The 16,149-nt window shown below is 43.1% G+C and overlaps 1 protein-coding gene across 12 annotated transcripts in view; it reads right to left on the minus strand.

Moving 5' to 3' along the window:
* The window catches only part of LOC110536586 (netrin-G1-like), a 262,043-nt gene extending 246,449 nt beyond the window's left edge, over positions 1-15,594 (minus strand). For 6 of the 12 annotated variants that reach the window (XM_036935171.2, XM_036935169.2, XM_036935167.2 and 3 more), the window contains exons 1-2: positions 12,451-13,828; positions 1,188-1,997 (exon numbers count right to left, since the gene is read on the minus strand). In XM_036935171.2, the coding sequence (XP_036791066.1) occupies positions 1,188-1,430 (243 nt within the window). In that variant the 5' untranslated portion in view covers positions 1,431-1,997; positions 12,451-13,828. Of the gene's footprint in view, positions 1-1,187; positions 1,998-12,450; positions 13,829-15,199 lie in introns of those variants that run through there. The other 6 variants (XM_090189735.1, XM_036935168.2, XM_090189734.1 and 3 more) reach the window with 4 other exon arrangements.
* Positions 15,595-16,149: the final 555 nt, after the last annotated feature.

Consider the following 16,149-nt stretch of genomic DNA (forward strand, 5'->3'; position numbering starts at 1 on the left):
AATGAACATTGATGTACTTTCATTCCGGGTGTATCTCACACACACCAGGACGTCATTGCCATGCCAGTGTGTACTTACGGTAAGCGGTAAGAGACTGCAGTGATTATAAATACACTGTGGTCCGTGAGAGAACGACATGTAAGATAACTTTCTCCTCTCTTGAGGGGAGAATAAATGGAAATCCATCACATATGTTCCCGTTACTGAGAGTGGGTAAGACCTGCAGAATATATATGGGATTCTGAATTTATTACGCATGTTGTGGGAATAATATATATATATATATATATATATATATATATATATATATATATATATATATATATATATATATATATATATATATATATATTTATCTATATATTTATATACAGGTAACTGCCAAAATAAAGGAAACACTTGAGTAAATGAGGATTACAAAGTATATTGAATGGAGGTGCTTCCACACATGTGCGGTTCCTGAGTTAATTAAGCAATTAACATTCCATCATGCTTAGGGTTATGTATAAAAATGCTGGGCATGCCATTCATTTGGCCATTATTTTTGGCTACCATGGCTATGCCCCCATACAATAACAATGTCCCCATCCACAGGGAACGAGGGGTCACTGAATGGTTTGACAAACATGAAAACGATGTAAGCCATATGCCATGGCCATCTCAGTCACCAGATCTCAACCCAAATGAACACTTCTGGGAAATTCTGGAGATGCGCCTAAGACAACATTTTCCACCACCATCAACAAAACACCAAATGATGGAATTTCTTGTGGAAGAATGATGTCGCATCCCTCAAATAGAGTCCCAGACATTTGTAGAATTTATGCCAAGGTGCATTGAAGCTGTTCTGGCGTGGTGGCACAACACCCTATAAAGACACTTTATGTTGGTGTTTCCTTTATTTTAGCAGTTACCTGTGTGTGTGTGTGTGTGTGTGTGTGTGTGTGTGTGTGTGTGTGTGTGTGTGTGTGTGTGTGTGTGTGTGTGTGTGTGTGTGTGTGTGTGTGTGTGTGTGTGTGTGTGTGCGTGAGTGAGTGCAATATTAGAAAAGTTGACCAGCAATTCTAACTTTGGTCCATTCATATCTCCCTTACTTCGTTTGTAATGCATCCACTTGTATAACTACGGAGGGCTGTCTATTGGAGAGAAGGGTACAAGTCATATTTGAGACAGAGAACAGGACTTACCAGGGCGCAGTATGTCTCAGGTGGGTCTCCACAGGTGATGTTGGGTGGGTCCACCGTAACCTTCAGGTACTTGGTCATGTCCATGGCCTCAGGTTGGCAGGCCATGTAATCCCAGGTGAGGCCTTCGTCCGTGTACACCTGAGACTTACACACGTCGTAGTGTCCCCAGGCTGGGTAGTGCTGCATGGTCTGGCACACACTGGCCCACAGTGCCTGCAGTGTCAACACCAGAGGGAAACGCATCGCCGCTTCCTCTCAGACACTCTGGGTCTCCTCTAGAAAAGGGCTATTGCTTTCTCAATGGGGAATCCCTCTTCTTCTCTCCCGAAACAGAGAGACAGCGAAACCGAGGGAAAGGCCTGGGCCTTTGAGTTTATGAAATAATCCAACCTTTACAGAGAGAGGAGCTAAGGAACTGTGGCAGCATGCCAGCCTCCTGTTAACAGCTTGGTGGAGGGGGCGAGGGGTGTGAGATGGAGGGGCGAGGGGGGACACCACTTGTTTTGGTCTGGAGTCCTCTCTGTACTCCGTTTCAGGTCTCTCCGACAGTTCTCTCTCCGGCAGGGCGGGAACGGAGGGGTCACGACACGCCGAAGTTAGGGGGTGACTGGCCCGTCAAGGAGATAAAAAGAGAAGGAGTGGATGGAGGGAGGAGGAGTCGGTGTGAAGGAGGAGAGAGGCGAGAGCTAGAGCGAGAGCCCTGGAGGAGGCAGCCTTTTTGACACGCTGATGGAGAGATGAGTGACAGGCCGCTCAGCTTTGTTTGCTGTCAATCATGTCTCTCTTCCGCCCGGCAACGGCACCCACGGTCTGTAGGGAACAAGGAGAGGAGAGAAGAGAAGAGGGTGAATGCCTGGTGGGGGGATAGTTTGACAGAGAGAGAGTGTGTGTGTGTGTGTGTGTGTGTGTGTGTGTGTGTGTGTGTGTGTGTGTGTGTGTGTGTGTGTACGTTTGTGTAGGTATAGAGTTTGACATCAGCAGACGGATGGCAGTGTAACCGGGGAGAGATCCTTGATGTGGGGGTGTCAGGATGGGCATAGTGAGTGTGTACATCCCAAAGGGGGATTTTATAACCAAAGCCATCAAGGTGCATTATATCCTGATGCTTTTCACACTAAGTCCACACCTCACCCTGGTTTTCACTTATCATGAGTTTGTTTTCTATGCCCCTTCCCAGGAGAACCAGAAACACCAGCAGCTAAATCTTCAATCTACCGTACCCTTAAAATGCAAGTTTGTAAATCATTAGCATTATATAACATTTGGAGGATTACAAAGTGTAGTTGTTGGATTGTGGCAGTTACAACACCATTGAAACATACTGTATGTATCAGATCAATGTTAGTCGTTCCAAAGCACAGGTACATTCTAGAAACAGGTGAGATGGTGGTATGCATGCTAAATGATCAGTCAGGTCTAAACAAAGCCCTACATCCATATCATTTCACAATATGCATTGACAAAAGACTGCTGCACTGATATCAACAACAGTTGCTATGGTAATATGAATTGCCTGAGTATAAACCAAACATGTAGTGTTGTTGTGATCTCAACACTGAAAACATCTCATCTTTATTCACTATTCATACACAGATACAAATGAATGTTTTCTTGTTGAAAGTCCTGGAATGTATCATGAGAGGGACCATCTTTCATTTGCCTCATGATCACACGAGGCCTTTCAGGTTGAATACAGCAACCTCAGAAAGAGAGTTCAACTCACGAAGCTGCAGGTGACGAGCGCTGGGAGAAAACTGTCTACTGTCCATGCATTTTAGACTTTTCAAATCCTCTACTAATCAACAAGGACGTCTGTACCTGACACCTCGTCTTAAGTATGGTTCTGTACTCCAGCCGACTGGCCAAAAAATGAAAGACAGGCAATTCAAAGTCCTCAGCATTAAAAAAATGCACTGTATAACACAAAGGTCACGTGTAAGCCACATAGTCTGTGTCAGTTTGATGTAGGTTCTTGTATTCCTTATGTTTTTTTTTTGTGGATGATGATGATTCCGGGATGAGGCAACATCCCAGACTTGGGGAATTCTGAACATTGACAAGGTCTATTATTTGGACATGTATTTTTCTGAAACAGAAAGAACATTTGAAAAAAGAAAAAAGTTCAATTTCAATATCAAAGTGTACTCAACTCAGTTGACCTGCACTATGCAATTATCTCTTTCAACATCCAGGTCCTGAATCAGAGAGAGAACGGCAGGCGTCCGTTTCCACCTGGCACTAGCTGACCGGAATTAGTTTGAATAAGAAATGGCGACATTTGAAATGGACAGGACTGCTTCAAATAACATCTCTGGACATACTGCACATAGAGTACAGTAGACAGCTAAAGAACTGTGAAAAAGCAATCTGGTGTATAGATTTATACATCAAAATCAAATAGAACATCCCCAAGTAATCTCACCCCTAACGATCTATATTCCTCAGTTAGCTTTGTCCCCACATTTTAAACAACCAATACTCTAAATGCAGATTACAGTATGTATCTCTCCATATCTCCACACACACACACACACACACACACACACACGCACGCACACGCACACGCACACACGCACACGCACACACGCACACACACACATGCACACACACGCGCACACACACACACACACACATACACACAACATACGCACACACACATCTTTGTTTTACTATCCTTGTGGGGACCAAACAATTGATTCCCATTCAAAATATATTTTCCTTAACCCCTCACCCTAAGCCTTAACCCTAACCTTAATCCTGAACCTCTAACTCTAACCCTAAATCTAATCCTACACCTAACCCGAATTCTAACCCTAACCCTAATTATAACCCTAACCCTAAACCTAACCCCAAAGCCTAAAGTAGTATTTTTCCTGACTCCTGGTCCCCACAAGGATAGCAAAACCAAACACACACACTCACTAAAACAAGGCTGCAGCTTAGCTGAGCTAGCGCTAGCCACTAAAGAGAGACACATTTCACAGGCAGGTAGCCTTTTTCTCCAGCCAGCCCAATAGTGACTTGGCTTGCAGGCAGCGGCAGGTAATTGATGATGACGTTAGCCAGAAGCAGTGTGAGGGATGGATCAGTGGACGTTTTAGTGCTGGTTAATCAGTCAGCCCAGACAATGGACCCGCTGACCCAACACACCTAGTCCTGAGTGATCAATTAGCCTGCTATACGCCTACAGCCTGAATGTACAGGCCTCACTGCCCAGCCTGTGTATAGGTCTCTCTGTCTACGCTTGAGATAGGCTGAACGCTATAACTTCTGCTTGTTTATTCTCTATTTTGCCATGAGATAGAAAATGCCATCAGCTATACTTTAAGTTAAAATTTTCAGGACTGTTTTTCATTTTTAGTTAGCTCATAGCTTATTGCAAAGGAATACAGTAATATCTTATACCTACAGTAAAAGTACAATATCTGGTCATATTTTATTTTGATAAACAATTACATTCTCCAACCAATTGGGTCAGATGGCAGTACTGACCCAAATGTCTAACCTATGGAGCACTTCTACCCATATAGCCAGCATTGAATTGGGTCTAGAGAGAGAGAGAGAGAGAGAGAGAGAGAAGAGATAGAGAGAGAGAGAGAGAGAGAGAGAGAGAGAGAGAGAGAGAGAGGGAGAGGAAGAAAAAAGAGATAGCACAAGGCCAAAGTGGAAGAGGGAGAGAGAGATAGAGACAGAGAAAGCGAGAGAGCGAGGGGGAGTGTGGGAGACAAAATGAGTGAGGAGAGAAGGGTGAAGAGGTGCAAAGAAGAGGGGGAAGACCTTCACTGCTAAAAAGTAGGAATGTCAATTGAGGAGACATGGGAAGGTAAAATTAATCCAGATATCCAGTAGAGATCTTGGCACTGAAGCTCTATGCCATTAATAGACATACTATTACTAAGTGCTGGAGGTGACCAGGGGCCTGTTTCAGTAGGGTAGGCCTGACTGGATAAAGATGGGTAGGGGGGTCAGCGACACCCAGGGTAGATAAGGGGAGTGGGGACAGTTATACCCAGGCTAGATAAGAGGAGTGGGGACAATAATACCCAGGTTAGATAAGGGGAGTGGAGACAGAGATACCCAGGCTAGATAAGGGGAGTGGAGACAGAGATACCCAGGTTAGATAAGAGGAGTGGGGACAGTTATACCCAGGTTAGATAAGGGGAGTGGAGACAGAGATACCCAGGTTAGATAAGGGGAGTGGGGACAGTTATACCCAGGTTAGATAAGGGGAGTGGAGACAGAAATACCCAGGTTAGATAAGGGGAGTGGAGACAGAGATACCCAGGTTAGATAAGAGGAGTGGAGACAGAGATACCCAGGCTAGAGAAGGGGAGTGGGGACAGAGATACCCAGGTTAGATAAGGGAGGTGGAGACAGAGATACCCAGGTTAGATAAGGGGAGTGGAGACAGAGATACACAGGTTAGATAAGGGGAGTATGGACAGTTATACCCAGGTTAGATAGGGGGAGTGGAGACAGAGATACCCAGGTTAGATAAGGGGAGTGGAGACAGAGATACCCAGGTTAGATAAGGGGAGTGGAGACAGTTATACCCAGGTTAGATAAGAGGAGTGGAGACAAAGATACCCAGGTGAGATAAGGGGAGTGGAGACAGTTATACCCAGGTTAGATAAGGGGAGTGGAGACAGAGATACCCAGGTTAGATAAGGGGAGTGGAGACAGAGATACCCAGGTTAGATAAGGGGAGTGGAGACAGTTATACCCAGATTAGATAAGGGGAGTGGAGACAGAGATACCCAGGTTAGATAAGGGGAGTGGGGACAGTTATACCCAGGTTAGATAAGGGGAGTGGGGACAGTTATACCCAGGTTAGATAAGGGGAGGGGAGACAGAGATACCCAGGTTAGATAAGGGGAGTGGGGACAGTTATACCCAGGTTAGATAAGGGGAGTGGGGACAGTTATACCCAGGTTAGATAAGGGGAGGGGAGACAGAGATACCCAGGTTAGATAAGGGGAGTGGAGACAGTTATACCCAGGTTAGATAAGGGGAGTGGGGACAGTTATACCCAGATTAGATAAGGGGAGTGGAGACAGAGATACCCAGGTTAGATAAGGGGAGTGGAGACAGAGATACCCAGGTTAGATAAGAGGAGTGGGGACAGTTATACCCAGGTAAGATAAGGGGAGTGGAGACAGAGATACCCAGGTTAGATAAGGGGAGTGGAGACAGAGATACCCAGGTTAGATAAGGGGAGTGGAGACAGAGATACCCAGGTTAGATAAGGGGAGTGGGGACAGTTATACCGAGGTTAGATAAGGGGAGTGGAGACAGAGATACCCAGGTTAGATGAGGGGAGTGGAGACAGAGATACCCAGGTTAGATAAGGGGAGTGGAGACAGAGATACCCAGGTTAGATAAGAGGAGTGGGGACAGTTATACCCAGGTTAGATAAGGGGAGTGGAGACAGAGATACCCAGGTTAGATAAGGGGAGTGGAGACAGAGATACCCAGGTTAGATAAGGGGAGTGGAGACAGTTATACCCAGGTTAGATAAGGGGAGTGGAGACAGAGATCCCCAGGCTATATAATAGATAAGGGAGCAGGGACAGGGATACCCAGGCTAGATAATAGACAAGGGAGCAGGGACAGAGATACCCAGGCTAGATAATAGATAAGGGAGCAGGGACAGAGATACCCAGGCTGGATAATAGATAAGGGAGCAGGGACAAAGATACCCAGGCTATATAATAGATAAGGGAGCAGGGACAGGGATACCCAGGCTATATAATAGATAAGGGAGCAGGGACAGAGATACCCAGGCTAGATAATAGATAAGGGAGCAGGGACAGAGATACCCAGGCTGGATAATAGATAAGGGAGCAGGGACAAAGATACCCAGGCTATATAATAGATAAGGGAGCAGGGACAGAGATGCCCAGGCTAGATAATAGATAAGGGAGCAGGGACTGAGATACCCAGGCTAGATAATAGATAAGGGAGCAGGGACTGAGATACCCAGGCTAGATAATAGATAAGGGAGCAGGGACAGAGATACCCAGGCTAGATAATACATAAGGGAGCAGGGACAGAGATTCCCAGGCTAGATAATAGATAAGGGGAGCACATAAAAGATCACAACAGCCAGGTCATTATCACCCTCTACAATTCAGACACTGGCCCTTCCTCTCATTATTACCCACTTTGAATCCAGTGTCACTGGCAGAGGAGAGCAGAGCAGGGGAGAGGGGTGTGCTATGCATTTTAAGTGAGACCTGGGCTATTTGGGGCAGGTCGCCTGCTTCCTCCCCCCATCCATCAAGAATAAGGTGGGACACTGCAGAAATAAAGGGGTTTTAGAGGATGTGAGAGATTAAGTTTAATATATGTTGATAAATAATAATATGTTGATAAAGGCTTTCAAAGAGTGAACATGTTGTCAATTAGAGGTCGACCGATTATTATTTTTCAACGCCGATACCGATACCGATACCGATTATTGGAGGACCAAAAAAAAACAGATACCGGTTAGTAGGTCGATTATATATATATATATATATATATATATATATATATATATATATATCTGTAATAATGACAATTACATCAATACTGAAAGAACAATGAACACATATTTTAACTTAATATAATATATAAATAAAATCTATTTAGTCTCAAATAAATAATGAAACATGTTTAATTTGGTTTAAATAATGCAAAAACTCAGTGTTGGAGAAGAAAGTAAAAGTGCAATATGTGCCATGTAAAAAAGCTAACGTTTAAGTTCCTTGCTCAGAACATATGAAAGCTGGTGGTTCAATATTCCCAGTTCTTCAATATTCCTAGTTAAGAAGTTTTAGGTTGTAGATATTATAGGAATTATGACACGTCGACTATTTCTCTCTATACCATTTGTATTTCATATACCTTTGACTATTGGATGTTCTTATAGGCACTTTAGTATTGCCAGCCTAATATCAGGAGTTGATGGGCTTGAAGTCATAAACAGCGCTGTGAATCAAGCATTGCTAAGAGCTGCTGGCAAATGCAGTAAAGTTTGAATGAATGCTTACGAGCCTGCTGTTGCCTACCACCGCTCAGTCAGACTGCTCTATCAAATATCAAATCATAGACTTAATTGTAAAATAATAATCAAAAAAATACAAGCCTTTGGTCATTAATATGGTCAAATCCGGAAACTATCATTTCAAAAACAAAACGTTTATTCTTTCAGAGAAATATGGAACTGTTCCGTATTTTATCAAATGGGTGGGAACCGTAAGTCTAAATATTGCTGTTACATGGCACAACCTTCAATGTTATGTCATAATTATGTACAATTCTGGCAAATTAGTTCGCAACGAGCCAGGCGGCCCAAACTGTTGCATATACCCTGACTCTGCATGCAATGAACGCAAGATAAGTGACACAATTTCCCTAGTTAATATTGCCTGCAAACATGAATTTCTTTTAACTAAATATGCAGGGTTAAAAATATATACTTCTATTGATTTTAAGAAAGGCATTGATGTTCATTCATGCAACGATTGTGCATTTTTCGCGAATGCGCTTTTGTTAAATCATCCCCCGTTTGGCGAAGTAGGCTGTGATTCGATGATAAATCAACGGGCACCGGATTGATTATATGCAACGCAGGACAAGCCAGTTAACCTAGTAATATCATCAACCATGTGTAGTTAACTAGTGATTATGTGAAGATTGATTGTTTTTTATAAGATAAGTTTAATGCTAGCTAGCATCTTACCTTGGCTCCTTGCTGCATTCGCGCAACAGATGGTCAGCCTACCATACAGTTTCCTCGTGGAATGCAATGTAATCGGCCATAATCGGCGTCCAACAATTCCGATTACCGATTGTTATGAAAACTTGAATCGGTTAATTGAAAAGGTATTAAAAATGAAGCAATATACACAAACAAAAGTGTAAAATAAATGGCTTACTATTTGACATGGAATGGAGTCCTATGAAGGCTATGAACTCTTCTGCGGTTCAGTAAGTGAGTATTTTCAGTCTTTCCTGTTCTAAGGCATCCTTGGTGTACAGTACACTGGGCTCCCGGCTCACTGGCTCACAAGGCATACATAGAACGGAGTGTATTTTTGGGGCATAGGATCCTACCAATGAGGCAATGCTGAGGTTGATTTTATATTTAAACCCATAAATGTTTTACAGGATCCATATGACCTCGCAGAGAGCTCTCGCCAACTCTTTCCCTTCTCTCTTTTTCTCTCTCTAAAGCTGTGAACCCCCCCCCCCTCCCTCCCTCCCTTATGTCCGCTTCCATTTCGTCCCTGGGGCCACTCAAGCATGGCTGAGTGTTTAAAAGTCAGTGGGGAAAGACATGCATGCTTGGCCTGGCAGTGGTTACAACTACTGGAGTAGCTTCTGACTGAGTCATGTGTATGAATACCCAACCTCTTCAGCTCCCTCCTACCTCACTGCCTCCCAACAATCCTGCTCTTCTTCTTTTCATCTTGTCTCTTTATACCTGTTCCCTGTGCCCTCTCATATTTTCCACGTCTCTCTGTCTCCATCTCTTGCTAAACAAAGCCAGTGATGTGCCTAGCTTGTGTGGGATAGACAGGAGAGAAAAAGACAGATGGAGACATAGAGAGAGAAAGAGAAAGAGAGAGAGAGAGAGATAAAGAGAGAACGAGAAAGAGAGAGAGAGAGAGAGAGAGAGAGAGAGAGAGAGAGAGAGAGAGAGAGAGAGAGAGAGAAAGAGAGAGAGAGAGAGAGAGAGAGAGAGAGAGAGAGAGAGAGAGAGCTGGGCCAGCATCACATGGAGACTTGTGCCATGCATGGAGGGCTCTTCACTCTCCTCAGATTCCTGGGCCTGCCTTCCTTTCCCAGAATCCCTAATCTTCCTCGTTAACAACCTGCCAATATGACAGTCCTCATAAATAAACATGTGGCAGACAACCGGAGCATGCCCCTACCAACATGACAACCAAGCGTTTAATGTTCCAGAATGTTTCATGAGCCCAACACACATCTCTGTGGCATACCATCACCACAGCACCAGCCGATCCCCACAATGGCCTCCCCTCTCCTCTGTCTTCAACGTGTCACTGGCTAAAATTTGCATACAGGTGTATGATCTTTTTTCAATCATGGTGTGGTGTATCCTAGCTAATGAATGAAGCTTTAACAACTGTTTCGGTGAAACAGCATGGCTTTCTGTCTGTTGGGGAGGGGAGCATCGAGAAATCAAAGCGAAGGTTTTGAGCAGAACAGCAGTGGAACATGGCAGCCCTCCCTTCCCCCTCTAATACAATCTGATTGTTGGAGCCAGACAGGTCCCGGGCCTCTGAAGGCAAGAAACTCCCTCAGCGCTGCTGCCAAGACGTGCTTGACTTGCCCCCACAGCTGCATCTCACATGGTCTCTCTCTCTCTGTCTCTCCTTTTCTCTTACCCTCCCCACTCTTACGCTCTCTTACTCTCACCGCTTTCACACTCTCCTTCCTCTCTCACTCTTACTCCCTGCCACATGCATCTTGTGTGTGAGAGAGGGGCACTTTTGACAGGGTGACTCTTACGATGCTGTCTGCGTGGAGTCGTGTGTGTGGAGCTCGGGGCATCTGTTACTCCTGCGCCACATACAGAAGTGTACTGTAGCAAACTAGACAGCAGGGAGAAAGTATACGCCAGGCACCACCACTACCACTCCTCCACCCTCTCTCTCCCTGTCTCTCGCCCTCTCACATTCTCCTCGGCCTCCCTTCGCCACCAAGCACACACTTCATTGCGACATAGGAACACCTAATGCATTATTAAAAACACTTTTCCTAAAAGGCTGCTACCATATTATTCAGCTTTCACAGTGGCATGCCTGCATGGCTACTCTACATGTCCACCTCTAGCCCTTAGAATAAGCCCAGCAAGGTAACCCACTGGAAATAGAGAACATGTGCATTAATAGTAATGAACATGTATAGCAGCTGATACTGTTACATTGAGCCTTATCAAAATCCAAGGTCCTTTGAAGGCAATGTATAAAATAAAGTGGTCATGTCTAAATTATAAGGTAAATATCGTAGCAAGTGCAAGTTTTACTATTGGCAACATGTCAACATGGGTGGACTGGAAATCATTATAATGACTATTGCTCTTCGTTCCAAATTTGATCAACATCATAATTTATGGGTGAACAGAATATAATTTAGTATCATATCTAATATTAACCTTACAAGTCCATGTGCGGACATTACCGCACTTGTTTTTTAAAATTCTGTGAAATTAAATTGGCATACATTAATGATTTGACCATAATAGTATTATTATTACAAACAAACTAAAATGTAAAAATCAGTTAGTAGGCCCTGTATTAGAAATATAAATACTGTATAACACCCTAATGTATTTAAATAGTATGCCATAATATATATGATATGTGATAATGTTAACCAAACCCAACTGTATAAAATACATTATACTGGCTCTCAGTCTGCAGCTTCTTACTGATCATTATTATTTACCAAATCTAATCAAAGTCAAGTAATATGCAGAGGATAAGCCTGGATTCGAAATGCACGGGTGAAGCACGGACATAAAGCTGCTCTGAATAAAACAACTACTCACACATATCGTTAGGCGTATCAATAGACTACCCTGAATATAAGAAACTACCAAGCCTTTCAAAAGGATGCAGGATAGATTGTCGTGTATAAAAAAAACACTTCTATTTTGGCACCCTCACATTCTTTAGCCTACTAAAAAACTTGGGGCTTCAGCAGGTGTATTGATAGGACAGGGCTGAACAGGGCATAACCATGAAGTATATTTCCTTTCAAACAACCCCCCCAAAAAATACAGAATAGACAGTATCTTTTTAGCGGCATTTCATGATATTGAATGGTAATACTAATACGGAATTGATCAATTCCACAAGGGGGCGCTTCCACAAATCACAAGTAGGCTTAGCTTTGCCAAAAGGGCACCGGAGTCAAGTAATTAATGTTTTCATTACATTATTTTAGTTATTAAATGAGTAATGAGCATGGACGCGTTCAACTTCATTCAGACTGCATTATGGCAAATTATACCAAATGTTCAAAGATATGACATAATCAACACTTCGATAAGAGCCTACTATAGGTGGGTTTCCAACTAAAGTTAGGCTACAATTCAGGAAGTATTGAAAGATGAGTCAGCTATTAAGACTACCTTCATACAGCATACAATGTTTTAACGAAGGTGGCCACAATTAAACGAGTTACTTTAATTGTACAACATGCCTACAAAATAGACTTAGTTCAATAATAGCCCATGCGTACTTACATTTGTAGGTTTGCCTCAATTCACCGTGCACAGTCCAGTGTTCAACAAGTTCAGCACTGACCACAGGCACCCCTTTAAGATGCGCGTGTAAATCTTAATGTGATGAGTTCGGTAGAAACGGGATGCTAAAAGTTGATGACCCAAGAGTTAAAACAAGCTGAGTCTGGAGTGGAGGCAGCGATTGAATGGTCCCCCCGCGCGCACGTCAATCTTCCTGGAATCGCTGTGCAAGTGCAACATCTCTTTAGTGAAGAGACGGGATCAGAGGAGATTTTCTCCCACTTTAAAACAAATGACTGATCACTGTCTGGAACTCTTAGAGCAGCACAATAACACAAATAGGTGAGTATTTTGACAGCAGCCTATGTCCCGCGCGCCGCTGGTCATCATTCTGCCACGTGCAATTCCATTATTGCATTGTTGGAAGCAATGGAACAGTTTCCGCATCAGAAAAATAAAAAGAACACTATGAAAAAACTTTGAAACGCAAAGGCTCCTTTGTCTTTTATAAAATGTCCGTTTAATCTGTATCATTTCTTAGATCCACAGCCAAGACATTTGACTCCTGTGAGCGGATATACACTTATCTCTCTCTCTCTTAATCTCTCGCTATAGCCTACTCGTTACAGGCACTCAAAGGGAACATGAATCACAGCAATTAGCAGCGCTGCCGAGAATATCCTCCACTGTTCCGGCGTCACGCATCCCTCGCGCATTCCCCTACACTGCACTGCTAGGCAGGAAACTGCTCAGTGGAGATGGCGGGTAAGAGATAGCGCACTTAGAGAGTCCGTTAGATTAAACCGCTCACTCAGCCTCAATATTTCCCCCCCAGCGCAGTCCTCTTTCAGGACCAGTCTGAGACTCAATGGGGCGGATGTATCTAAACTTAGAGGACAAATGACAGATCACTGAGAACAGTGGTTCCCACTCTAACGGACGGAGCAGAGAGAGAGAGATATGGGAGATAAGCAATCTCTTCCAAATGCGAGCTAAAGTAGTGATTGCATCCCGTACCTCTACCAATATGCCTACATGTGTTCCGCAGGGTCCTAAAGGTAGCAAATAATTTTAATAACCTCAGTCATTAAACTATTTTAAATGTAGTTGTTTTGGTGGTTTAGTTCAATGATATAGACTAACTGTTTCAATGCTATGTAAACATAGGCTAGAGTTTTGTCAGATTGCGCACAGAATATGCGCACTGGACGAAACATTGTGATGATGTTGGTAATTGACTTGGAGAGGCACACATATGGAAATGAAAATCAAACATTTAGGCTTTCCATGCCTAAATATGGGGCTCCTGAGCCCCCAAATCTGTCCCGGGTTAAATTAATGAGGGGTTTGAAAATATGAGTATAGAGGTCTGTCAAATATAGGCATGGGATGATGCGCAAAGCATGCACTCCACCCCATACATGACGTGCTCAAATTACAGCACACACATACCACGGCCACCCAACAAAAACCTTGATGAGTCAGTGTGAGTTGCTGGAAGTTTAGCAACGTCATTACACCTTGTGTAAGACTCCATCTGTTAGCTGCATTTTCACTGCAATTTACCGGACACTGGCAAGAGTCGAAACAAGTGATTTCTACAGGGGATTGAGTCCGCAGCAATCTCTCACACCGTCAGGATATTAGCCTTGGGGAGGGCCCAGATTATATTAAAATTCGATCCATTCTGACAGTAAATCCTCCAGCGGTGGCGATGATCCGGAGGACAGAAAGAAACAATCAAGACCAGAGATGGAGAGAGAAAGAGAAAGCACTGAAATTATATCAATGACCCTGCTACTCCTGTTTTGACGTCTAGGGCCGGTTTGGAATACAAATCTATTTCAATTCTTCTCCATTGAGTAGCAAAGGAGACCAGTCCCTATGGTTGACCTGTATAGAGGTCTCATGTAGGAGTACAAATAGTCTGTTAGGGCCTGTATGATTCACAAGTTTGAAAAATCATCCTTGGGGGACAGATGCTGACCTGTGGCCTGTGACTTTCTGTAGAGTGTCAATAGGCCTAGTTTTGCAATTATTGTGCTGGACAATAAACTCCCTTATTTACTCACATATTTCTATTGAAAATGTCAAACGTTGCAAATAAAATCGGTGCTGAAAGTTGGAAAGAAGTAGCACGGGGCCATATCTTAATAACCTAATGCTTTTGTTAGGTTTGAAAATTGGAATTAAAAGTAATTCTTCCCTTACAGTGTGTCGCTGCACCCCTGTTGATGTCGATATGTTGAAATGAATCAGTAGCGTTATTATCAGCATTGTACAATTTATGAGGTGAACGAAGAATCCTATATGTCGAAATCAGCTCCCCACACACAGCTCGCTCTATGAGCAGTGCAATACATACACCTATCAGACCTCTGTTAGATAGTGAGCCCTATAGTGAGGCATATGGCCTCAATTATCACACAGATATCCCCGAACAGCAAGTCCGCCGCAACACATTGGCAAGCTTTACACCACGCAGAAAACGCACAAATAAAACAAAGGTCTAGGACAACAATTAAGAAGATTACAAATGCATACAACTATACACACTGTACTTATATATTTATTTTAAAGCATTATTTAATGAATCGACTGTGCTCTATTTTTATCATAGTTATACACTTTTCCTGTCAGCTGTCAGAAACCACTCTATCAAATCATAAGGCGTTTCATATAGCCGCGACCATCAACAAGTTTGTGCCCATCCCTCCAACATGCAGAAACCCAAACAAGTAGATCTTACCTTTTCTCTCAAAGGCTCATTTCGTATCCTTGCGAAGAATAGCGAAGATCATGTAACACAGCGATATATTTCTTTTTTTAAACCTGGTCATCGTCGTTCACGCGGAGAGCAGAGACTTGCTGTGAAACGACTAGTTCTCTCCGTGGCTTCACCGGAATGGGGTGAGCAGAGGCACGGATGTCACTTCAGTGACAATGGCACTTCAGTTAGTGGAACAACAAGGCAAACACATGCAACGTCACACAGGGGTAAAGGGAAATAGTACTTTAAGTTCTACTTGATCCTTGTCTGAAAAGTTGTTGATGACAAAAATGCAGTGGCTATGACTATTGAGCACGTCTTTCATTAGACTTGTAGAAGGAGTGTTTATAATACCGACACGCATGAGTAGTGCTGCAGCATACTGACATATAGTAAATGATCTTGTCTACCGAGACACACGCATTTCAAGCATCTTTCAGTAGTGGAAACATAGTGTTTAACTGATATAAAATAATTTGTTATGGGTATACTTTAGTTTGCCTTTAATAGTCATATAATAAGTCATGCAATGTCACAACTAAGTTTAGTAAATCATTTCAAGTGAAAAGATAAGGCTACAGAAAACAGATTGATAGTAGAAAATATCTAACACGTGACAATCACATGACATTGTGGAAAGTATAACAACATTGCATCTGAGGGTCTGTCAGAGTCCTTTTTAGCAAACAAAGATGGAAGCCAGCCAGTCACATGGGCTATTTTTGCTTTGACATAGCAAGAAATGTATTTAAATTAAGCATCATCCCAATCCTAACATGGAGAACAATTATTATCAAATTGTGTTAGTGTAATTTACTCTGCTCAAAATACATTACACGTGCACTTCAAAAGAAAAAGATCAGAGAAAGTATATAGCTCTATGTAGATGCGTCAACTGGGCACTGGCTTCAGCACCATAGACAGCTCCT

Source organism: Oncorhynchus mykiss, chromosome 11 (genome assembly GCF_057628025.1).
Source record: "Oncorhynchus mykiss isolate SJ-2025 chromosome 11, ASM5762802v1, whole genome shotgun sequence".
Taxonomy (NCBI): domain Eukaryota; kingdom Metazoa; phylum Chordata; class Actinopteri; order Salmoniformes; family Salmonidae; genus Oncorhynchus; species Oncorhynchus mykiss.